Below are 11,637 nucleotides of genomic sequence, written 5' to 3'. Positions count from 1 at the left end.
GCAAAGATGTTATATGCTTTTTTGCTCCATAGTTGAACTATATATACATCGAAATCTGATGCATGTTGAAGTCGAGACAATGGTATCTTCTCTTAGAAAATGGTGTTATCAATATTTCTTCTGTCGACACTATTACAGCGAGACATTCCTTTTATTGATTATCCAAAGGTTCTCGTTTTTTTTCAAGTCGAAAGTGTAATAGACAAAGTGTAAACAAAACGCCATTTACACTTGTCACTTACACCGAGAAATAAGCTTGTCTAATCAAATAAAAATAAAGGAACAATAAATATCTTTCATTACAAACGAATACAAGTTTGAGAAATTAGTCAGAAGGGTTAGCTTTTAGACAAAATTTGGGTACTTCTACGCTTACTATAATACCCATAAAAACACTAACCCTCGAGGACTCTGTTAACCGCCGTCTAGAAGTTTATCATCTTCGCCGTCAAAAGTAAAAAAAAAAAAAAAAATGAAACCCTAAATCCTCTACTAATCAAGAAGACACCAGCCGATCTTAAGAAAATTAAAGTAGCTAATTATTCCATACCCTACCTTGTCTCGCAAGAACCACAGAGCAGTCATATTTTTATTCGTTCCACATCGTGAAAACACCTCCGGGATTCGATCCCTGAACAGACTCTCCAGTACTCCATCCTCCGTACCCTGTGGCTCCACCAGAAGGAGGCATATCGTAATCGACTTTCACGTCAGGAAACTCTTCCTCGGCCGATGATCCAACGGTTGAGCTTGACCCAATACCAATCCCATTGTTTCCAAGAAACCCTAGAGTGTTGTTATTATCAGAGATAAAGCCATGAAGCAAACCAGGGTTACTCTGAAGATAAGCATTGTAGAGCTGCGAGTTGTGACTAGAAGACTGCAAGTAATTGTTGGTTTGTTGTTGGTGAAGATGAAGCTGCGTCTGAATGTAACTATAGGAATCATGAGCGCTAGTATTGTACTGAGAGATATCGTTGTTGTTCTGTAGAGTAAGTAAAGGCTGATGATGAAGATGCTCAAAAGGTTGTTGGATGCTTAGTGGATAAGGTTGAAGTTGAAGCCTAGAGCTGGAAGCAACAGAGCTCGAGCCGCTCGCTGCACCATACTGATGGAAATTTGAACCGAGAGCTATCATTTCCTCGCGTTTTCTTGATGATTCTAGAGCTTGAGCTTCTTTGAGCCGTTTAGCCGCACCACCTCCTATAGGAAGTGTGTTGCTCTCTAGGATGGCTTTCACATCGTAACGGTTTATCTCAAAGTTTGTAACCGCGTTTAGACCTCGGAATTTTATTGCAGCTATGTCGTATGCTTCTGCTGCTTCTTCCTCCGTGCCTAAGCAAAACATACGAACTAATATAAACCATGACAATCTATATAGACGTTTATACAAAACTTATATCTGTATATAAATTTAAATCCTTTTATGAACTTACATTAGACGTCTCCAAATATATTAAGATGTGATTTGAGAATTATATATCCACGGTTTATATAAGACGTATTCGTATTTATACTTACTGAACGTTCCCAAGTAGAGATCTTTGTTTCCGGCAACTCGTCCGATCCTTGCTTGCCATCTTCCATGTTGATGATGTCTTGTTACTCCACGGTACATGGATGCACCACGTGAGAATCCACTACTTTTCCTGCAATTGATTACGCGAGGTTCTTTGATAATATTAGAATGCTGCCATTTCTATTTGACATAATACATTCAAGGTCTGATCAAAAAAGGGGAAGCCACCTTCTTATAGAGGCCACAAATTCTTGTCTCGTCATGTGTTTCATCTCCTCTACTTCCTTCTCATAGCTAGTTATCTAAACAACAACAAAATAATATATTAAAAAAAAAATTTAAAAATATATATATAAATATAGAGAGAGAGAGAGAAGGAAATAATGATATTATCGTCTATTACAATTACAAACATCTATTTATATTCCTGAAAATTTGAAAGAATTCACTTACCGGAAAGTTGGTAGTAGTAGAGGGACCCCAATACTTAAGTGCAGCTAGATCATATGCTCGTGCTGCTTTCTCTTCTTTGTCATACCCACCTGAGTTTATCATCCGATTATAAGTATAAAATACTTTTAAAATCAAAAATACAATGGCACCATAACGAGAGGAAACAAGAATCAACAATATGTCGTTGTAGTTTAATGGTAAGTATTAAAGAACACAAGAATCATTTACCTAAGTAGACTGAAGAGATTTCGAAGAAGTTCAAGATTCAAGCATCAAAAAGATAAGAATAGAGAGAAACATAATTAGTCCAAAATCAAGTTTTTGATATGAGATAAAACACAAAATAATCAAATAATTCACTTACCTTGTCTTCCTTTCCTTGATTGTCCTTCTCTTCTACAGCTATTGTCCCAAAGATGAGCTTCATATCTACCGGTCCATCTGTGTCTATAACATCCAAAAAACACATAGCATATTTATATACCAATTTAGTTATATACTGTACTAAAAAAATGAGAATAAATTAAAAGTGGAACTCATTAAGACCTTGTAACGCCACGATAGATAGAAGTTCGTTGTCCAAAAGTTTCCAAAGTTCGTCTCGGTGTAGCCTCAACAATGGCTCCTCCACTTGTATTAGTAGTGCTGCTACTATTATCGGCGCTGGTCTCACCTGGCGAAGCTTTCACGGTGGCGGCTGCTGCAACATCAGCTCCGGTACTTCCCATGGAAAGAGTGAGAGATTGCAAATTGTGTGCACTCTCTTGAAGCTCATAATTATTAGGAGTGTTAGAGGCACATGTGACAACTGTAGGTAACAAGCTATTAGTTTGGAAGTAGTAATCAGAGTCGTTGGTTTGATGAATGTCGTTGTAAGGTACGAGGTTGTGGTCGGGTTGATGATTATCCGATTTGTTCACTCCTAAGAAATCAGCCACTTTTGGAATCTCTCCACCTTGGCCGCCTCCACTGTGTGGATTGATCATATTCCATTCTAAGAAAGCATACAATTATAATTAATTGTTTTCGTGAACTCAAACAAAAATCTGAAAAAAAAAACAAAATATAAACAGAACCATCTTTAAACATGTGCAATGATGCCTTCGAATTTACATTTGTCTAAAAATTTGGACCCTTGGTTTTTTAAAAGGTTTTTTACATAACAAATGTTTAATAAAAGAAATGCATTAAGGCTTTGAATATGAACATACATATACATAAATGTGTGTGCATATATATACCTTGGTTTTGAAACGGATTGTCCATATTGTCGTTGACCAACCCAAGATTGAAATGAGAGGTTTGTGATGAGTGGATGTGAGGGGGCAAAGAAGAGTGAGTCGGTGATAGAGGAAAAGCAAGCCAGTTGTTAGAATTCATTTTCTTTTTTTCTTCTTGGAATCAAATCTTTAAATCACAGAGAGATATAATATATGATCTGCAATGATAGGGTGAGAACAAACAGAAATTGATTAGAGAGACGTATCACAAGTTCACAACTCATAAGATATTAATTAAGTAAAGGCAAGAGAATTCAAAGAATCACAAGTTAATTCAATGAAGAGAAATGATATGATGATGAAGAGAGATTACTTGTCAAGGGTTGAGGAGAAGAAGAGATCTAATTTTACTTTCTCCAAGTATGGCTGCAAATAGAATCCTTGCCTTACTCTCTTACTCTCTGTGTCTCTCTCTCCAAAAACTCTATCTCTCTCTCTCTTCGGTAACTTGAGGGTTTTAAAGAAAGGAGACGAAGATCATTTGTGTTAAAGTCTTTAAAGATAATTTTTTAGGAAGCTAAACAGGTTTTAAAGTTAAACCTATTACATGGCTCGCTTTAAATGGCTTTCTTTATATAATCTCATTAAGGAGGGATTGATGTAATTTTATTATCAACCATAGAAAAAAAGAAGCAGGTAAGTAGAATTTTATTTAATTATCATGCACAACCACATATACATAAAATGATACATTGAAGGGACTTATACAAAATACAAATGTTACGCTTCATTTTAAACCAAATAATACTATCTGTTTGGCAGATCTGAATATGATATTGCAATAAATAGGGACACGAGTGTCGTAAATAAGACAAATCTACGCTTCCAACTGAAAAAGTCCAAACCCTAAGTCTCTCACTCTCTCTCTAAGAACCATAAAAAATTAAAATCACCCTCTCTCTCTCATTCTCTCTCTCTAAAATCACCCCACTTGGATTATTGGAACTCACGTCCCTCGTTTAATGAGATTAATGACTCCCCAAAGCCCAGCATTCCCACACTCCGCAAATCATCTCTTACTCTCTCACCATTGACCATTCATTCTCTCTCTTTCATCTTTACATATATACATGTGCTTACTGCTTACATATCCATATACATGTGTACGCGCAAGGCTACGTATTCGTATCCGTCTACGTGTACACATACATGCAATCTCATTGAAAATGAGTCAAAGATAATATACATAAAACAACAAATGGATCGATCCTCTTAAACTATAGTATATTTGTAGATCCCCGAGTTCACTCATCTCTTCTGCATGTATGTACGGACATATGAGACTGAGTTAATTAGTTAAATATTAACAAAGCACATTTGGAAAGAGTAAAAGCCACTCCTCGTTCAAAATAATTTGAATATGATCGAGTACTAAGAGAAGAATATAAAAAATGTTTTCGAATACTTTTTTTTCTCCTGTAAAAAGGAAATTATAAATTAAAAAAAAAATTGGGGTGGGATTTTTGTTTGGCTTTCCCGAGTTAAAATCTGTTGACCGATTAATTGGATTTCGCACCCGTCAAAGAGAGATATTGCTTAGTGATTTAAAATTAAACAATACTACTAATAAAGATGGCCTAATATTTAAGTGTTAAAGCTATAATTACTTATGTCCTATGCACACTAGAAGCATGTATTGTGCTAGGAGCCAGCTCTTTGTTTAGTCGCATGCCTTTGTGTCATCCATAACACCGTTCCTATTATTGTATGTGGACATAATAAATATATCTAAATTTATGTACATTCACCGTAAGATAGAATCAGTCAATATTTAACACTAAAACACTTCAACAAGAAAAGAAAACGAGTTCCCATGTGAAGATAATTTAGTATTAATTCCTTGGTACAAATTAATTTTAAAGTTTTCTTCTCCATATTCTACTTCATAAGATCAATTATCACTTTTATATATTCCAAAATATTACATAGGTATCGAATAATCCACATTTTTAACTGAACAAAAAAAAAACTTTCTTAGATCGATGCCTAACTATCATAGTGATCTCAATATTAGGAAACTGTTTGATTTGGCACAGGATGATAACATATCTCTTCTTGCTTTTTAGACATACAGATCATATATAATTTACTATGTTTTTATTCTATAAATGCAAACGCACACACCAACGTTTGAAACAATCACATTATATAAAAAAGGATTTTGACTATGGTTAAGTGAACCATGGGACATTGGTATTTAACAAAAGAAAAGAAGTGAGAAAAGAACAATGTTTGAGAGAAATGATATCTAGCTAGTCTCTGTATTTTTATGTGTTTTGATCAAATCAACACTTCTTTGTTTTGAGCAAATGATAAAATCAACAGTAAAACTAATAAAGAACGAACGTACAAACCAATATATGTTCCAAAACAATGTAACATTTAATATTTTTCCACTGTCAGAAAAACAAAAGAGGGTTATAACAATGTAACACTTATAACCGTAGCCGGTTAAGTATATAGGTCTACTTCAAAGAAAGTTCTGATTCTATAGCTTATCTTAAACATCTACTTTGAAAAATTATAAAATTTCCGGTTAGTGAACGATGTAACGAAATCTCTATATTATAAAATTTCTATAAATAAAAAAATAAGTTTCCTTTTTTCGCTTTCTTCCAAACTGAACTTATGCAGAGTTCAGACTCCTGCCTCTGAAATAATTAATGCTCTTAGAATCTAAAGAATAATAATCAAATAGCAAAATAGTGTAACAGTGATCAACTGATCATATGATTGTATATGTAAGGAAACAGTGATCGTATGATTCACAATATTTTAGGAGTTTTATAACTTTTTTTAAGTAAAACAACAGACAAGAAAAGGAATCATGCACCTGTTTAAATTGGCTGTTGTCATTTTACGACCCTTTCCCGCCAAATTAATGACTTTTTCCTATATTAAAGATATTAAAAAGGTGAGTTTGACTGAAGATAGGTTAACAAGCCAAAATGCATGTTTAGCATTTTCAAAGATCTAATTAAAAATTTAAATTCAACATTAGTAATTATCCTTCACAAGTAACAACGTAACTAAAATTATCTACTAGAATATACAAAAACAATTTCTTAATCATGCAGACGATAAATTGTAAATTGTAAATTGTCCAAGAACATTGACGCTTTCTAGGAAGTTCTTTTGTAGATAGATGTCATTTTCTGTAAAGTACTCATCAAAACAAGTTCGGGGATCTTTAAAGCAAAAAACAACATTTTATCCAAAAAAGAACAAAAGTAAGGCGATAGTAGGAAGCAGACAAAAGAAGAAGAAAGTATAAAATAAATGTGAAAAAGGTTTTATGACAGAAACAAAGAAATTGAGTGAAAAAAAAAAAAAAAAAAAAAAAGAGTGATTTACAAAAGATCAAAGCGAGTTCAATATATATGAAAAAACGAAGTCTTCTGGTCGTGTCTGAATAAATTAATGAAGAAAGAAAAAAAAAGCTTACACAGAAATTGGGAAGAATCTAAAGGAATTGAAATGTGTGTCGATAAGAGAGAAGAGAGGGTGCAATTTGCTGACTTTTGCCACCGGCTAACACCGGTCATTTAAGTTTTTTTTTCCGCCACATTTTCAGATTTTGCTGCCTATATTCTTGTATTCTTGTAATATCGTCCACCCTCACGTGTCGATTTATTCGATCAAATATATTATGTTCCCAATTAGTGGCTTTGCATGCGTTCTACAAAATTGACAAAAGAAATGCATAGAGAAATTAAATTGGTAACGAAGATAGATCCGACCTCCCCTATAGTGAATATAAACTAAGTTTAATAAAAAAAAGACATCAGTGGAATCCAAAGTCTGAAACCAAAACTACTCCCCAAATCGAATTTACTTAGAGTTAGAAGTGTTTATGGATAGCCAAACTGCAAGGTACAAGATTTTCTTATGATCGATCCTTATCTTAAACTCACAAAAGGAATTCACACTTTAAACCGAAGCCACCAACACATCACAATATGTTGTTGATTTAAGATCAATTTTCTTTAAAAATATAGATTTTAAACCTTACACCTGCAGGTAAATACTTTGAACCAATTCTAGACTACACGTAGTAAATTTTACATAAATACACTATATTGGACGCATGCATGCATCTTAAATACATGCATTAAACGATGTACAAAACCTTATATCTATATATATCTGGATTTTCGGATAAGAAAATAGTGAATCAATGTCAAAGCTACGTAAATACGATTGTGAAGTGTACACCATTTATATTCTTGTTTCATCCTTTTTCAATTCTCAAGTAAAATGAAAATATACAACGTGCCACCATTGATGTGTACATATCTATAAATCCGTCATTAGTTACATTAGTTCAAATCAAATTATACATTTTAAAGCAATATATATATATACTCCTTTATTTCATCTGTAAATGTATGATTTAGTGGATGTCAATTAGAGGTCCATTAGAAATTCATTAGACTATAACCTAATGTTTGTTCACCAAGTTGTATCCTCTATATACCACTAAAAGAAAATATGGAATTACCGACTACAAAAAAAGTCACAAACTACTTAGTAACGACTGACATACGTAGTCGCTAAAATAATCAGCCGCTAAAAAGTCATCACGGAGCTACTAATTGGCGACTGATAATATTGGTCGCTTTTCCCTCGCCAAACAGTCGCTAAAAGTTGCGACTGAATTGCAACGCCTGAACGACTGGTTTGGTTACTCATTTGCGACTGTTTTGGTTACTGATTTGTGTTTGTTTCGGTGACTGTTTTACAACTGTTAAATTGAATTATTTGATTTTGTAATAACAAAACTGATTATCAAAACTATAACTAAAACATAACAAACATGAAATTAAACAAAGACATAAGTTTCAACATACATAAGTTCTAGAAAATTCCCAAACAAATCACACCAAGTTCAAGAGTACAAGTACAACCATTACAAAAGTTTTTAAGGTCATGAGGGAAGGAGGGATAGTGAAGGAACCTAAATTTGAACATCAGCAGGGTCAGGGTCATTGGTTTGAGACTTGAGGAAGGCGACAAAGTTTGGGTAAGTCTTGAGGAATCTCACCACGTGTTTGATCTCTGCTTGTTGCTCAGCTGCAACTCGTAAAGCCACAGCTGCAACCCGTGAAGCCACTGCGTCACGCTCTGCTTATAGACCTGCTTGTTGCTCTATTTTGCGGTTAGCTTCTTCAAGTTGTTGCTGCAGGCTTGTGAAAGAAGAAGAGCTTCCAGGAAACTTCCGCTTCCCGTTGATGTAACTCCCTAGGCTTCCAACTCCAAAGTATATTCCTCTATCACTTATGAAAGTAGACTGCATAAACAAAACAGAGAGAAAAAGTTAACATAATTACTTAACAATGAAAAACTTAATAGCTTATTAGAAAAAAAAAGCAAATTACCTGAAGAAATAGCTCATTATCCTCCTCTTGAGTTAGCTCTGATCAACTTGTAGTACCATCAGAAGACTCGTCATTATCCAGAGCAGCCAACTTAGCTTCCCTTTTTTTCTATATGCCTCATGAACTGCTTGCACTTTCTTATCAACAAAAGTACCATCTTTTTTGGTAGGAGTCCTGACGAAAACTTCAGGAATGGATGGCGGTCTTCCCAATTCCACTTCCTGAAATGTTAGACAATGAAAAGGTGAGGAACAACACCATTTGATGTAACTTATTAAACAATTAAAAGGTTATGATGTAACTCACCATCTCTTGTTTGATTTGTAAGTAAGACTTCGGCCCTTATACATGCTTGTGAGGACCAAGATCATTACGGTCAGACATTCGAGCTGCTGAAGTGGTTGCACTCTTTGCTATGGCTTATTATGTGTCCCAATAGTCACACATTTCTTTCCAAAGAGTACTCTCAATCCAAGTTGGTTTCACTTGATCTCGCTGACCTGCTGCCTTGAAAACCATGTCTTTCATACTGCATTGACAAATGGTATATAACTTTTTTTGAACCACATCGGTTAGTAAGGGATCTCATGTGTGTGTTTTCTACAAAATAAGAAGGGAGACTAGTGTTACTGATCAAAATAATAATAAAAAAACTATAAATACAGAATTCAAATTGAAAGGAGTAGAAGTTTACCGCGAATTCCAAGAAGTATCTTTCTCTTCTTTCATTAGAAGCACAACCCCAACTGTAGTATGACCCATCAAACTTGTTTGTAAACACTTTTGTAATCTTTCAGGTAAGTTTTGGCTTGTCCTTACCAAAACTTCAAACACAAACAAATCGAAAGACAAATCAATATGAAACAAAACAAATTAATACTAAAAACAAATCAAGACGAAAGACCAAATCAATTCTAATCCAATACTAAAAATTCTAATCAATCCAATCAAAATTCTAATCAATCCTATGAACTAAATTCTAATCAATCCAATCAAAATTCTAATCAATCCTATGAACTAAATTCTAATCAATCCAATCAAAATTCTAATCAATCCTATGAACTAAATTCTAATCAATCCAATCAAAATTCTAATCAATCCTATGAACTAAATCCTAATCAATCCAATCAAAATTCTAATCAATCCTATCAAAATTCTAATCAATTCTAATCTTACCAAGTGGTTCAAGACTCTAATCTGGGAGAGAGGACAGTGGTATACAACTCACGGTCTGCCTAGACAAGCATGTCATGTAAAGAAGCGAGTACATCATCTGGGAGATTTGATTGCCTTAAACTGTCATCCTCAGAATCAGCTTTGTCTTCTTCTTCCTCATGTTAGTTTTGCGTTTGAGAACTGTGATGCGATGCAGAGGCTGCTCGAGGTTGAGGAGAGGGTCGAAGATGATTTGAGACTGGAGGTTGATGAGACTATCTAGGTTGATTCAGGACTTGAGGACAATATTGAGGATGATTTGTGACTGAAGGTTGAGGAGACTCTCGAGGTTGACTCGAGAATTCTGAAGGATTCGTCGCAGAGGCGAGAGGTTAAGGAAAAAGACGCATGATTGGAGCTACGCTGGAAGGAGATGCTCTAGGAAAGCTCCTTGAGTTCTGGAAAAGATTTGTCGGAGGTGGATTGTCCCTGTAAGTAGATCTCGCTGGAGGCTGGGGGATTGGGACAGGAATTCCCTGAGAATCAGTGTATGGGTTATCAGGGTTCACCGGCGTAAAGGTATACTGGCTGGGAAGATTATCGGATCTTCGATTCGTCGTTTGTGAGGTTCCAGAGGTTCGATTTGAAGGGTTTCTTCTTCTTCCTCCTCTTTTTTTTACTCCAACCATCAAAATCAAGATACCAGGGTTTTTTGATTGAGAGCAATTGAGATCTAGGGTTTTGAGGAATAAACGAAGAGAAATGAGGGGTTAGGGTTTGTCGATTGAGAAGAGAAATGAGGTATTATGGACTACGGTTTGTCGATTGAGAAGAGAAATGAGGGATTAGGGTTTTCTCGGTGAAGAAGATGAATGCGATTTGGGTTTTCGCCGTTTTGTTACGGCCCAAATTTGGTTTAAGATCCAAATTAAATAAACTAGTCGCTAAAGAGTAGCTCTTTAGTCACAATATTTGGCGACTGTCAAATTGGTCTCCTAATTAGTCCCAAATTGGCAACAACACTGCGACACTATGCATTTGTCTCGAATTAGCGGCTATTAGGCGACTATTTTATTTTAGTAATCATTGAGTAGCAAAACAATCGCAATTCAGTCGCTAAATTTAGTGACTGTGTTTTAAGTTGCAACTTGCAGTCGACAATTCCATATTTTCTTGTAGTGTATACTCTATTATGTCTATGGAATAAGATAAATTTTCCCCTCACATCTATTACTTTAACATATATATATATATATATATATATATATATCCATGTATGTGTCTTTTATGGCATTTTGTTTGTATATTAAATATGGCATTAAAATTTAATATTACTTTTAAGAATGCATAAAACATATATATAAGACAAAAAAAACAAAATTGTAATCTTCAATATACTCTTAAAGTTACTGTCATAAAGTACTGGAAAAGATAATTAGAAATTAGTCAATAAGGGCCTGACTGGTTCAATGACAACGTTTGCGGCTGCGGTTGCGGGAGATCACGGAAGCGAATGGTTGCGGTTTCAAGCATTATTATTCGTTTTGAATGACTGGTTTAGTGTTTTTAAATGGGTGCGTTTGCGGGAGTTTTACGACTAGTTGACCAGCGGGTGAAATAGCGGTTAAAACATAATAAATATATTAACGGTTAAAACATAATAAATGTAATATATAATTATATAAATGTTTTTAAACACCAAAATTTTTATTAAATTTAATTTATAATTAAAATTCATTAAAAATACTAAATATTTATTCAGAAAACAAATAAATTTCATATTGAAGCGATAGATGAGAAGAGTTATTGGTGATTTGTTTTAATATTTTCATAAATAATCTTATTTTCTTAA

The 11,637-nt window shown here is 34.4% G+C and overlaps 1 protein-coding gene across 1 annotated transcript; it reads right to left on the bottom strand.

The window, feature by feature from the left end:
- LOC104742635 (AP2-like ethylene-responsive transcription factor PLT2) lies at positions 251 to 3,749 on the bottom strand. Its single transcript, XM_010463649.2, has 9 exons — positions 3,566 to 3,749; positions 3,214 to 3,410; positions 2,519 to 2,966; positions 2,337 to 2,419; positions 2,201 to 2,209; positions 1,973 to 2,061; positions 1,748 to 1,821; positions 1,522 to 1,649; positions 251 to 1,335 (listed from the first exon to the last, which is right to left on the bottom strand). Exons 2-9 carry the CDS (start codon positions 3,350 to 3,352, stop codon positions 590 to 592), a joined length of 1,716 nt encoding a protein of 571 aa, XP_010461951.1. The 5' UTR covers positions 3,353 to 3,410; positions 3,566 to 3,749; the 3' UTR covers positions 251 to 589.

The sequence above is a fragment of the Camelina sativa genome, chromosome 14, assembly GCF_000633955.1.
Source record: "Camelina sativa cultivar DH55 chromosome 14, Cs, whole genome shotgun sequence".
In the NCBI taxonomy this organism is placed as follows: domain Eukaryota; kingdom Viridiplantae; phylum Streptophyta; class Magnoliopsida; order Brassicales; family Brassicaceae; genus Camelina; species Camelina sativa.
This window is presented reverse-complemented; position numbering and strand designations above follow the sequence as displayed.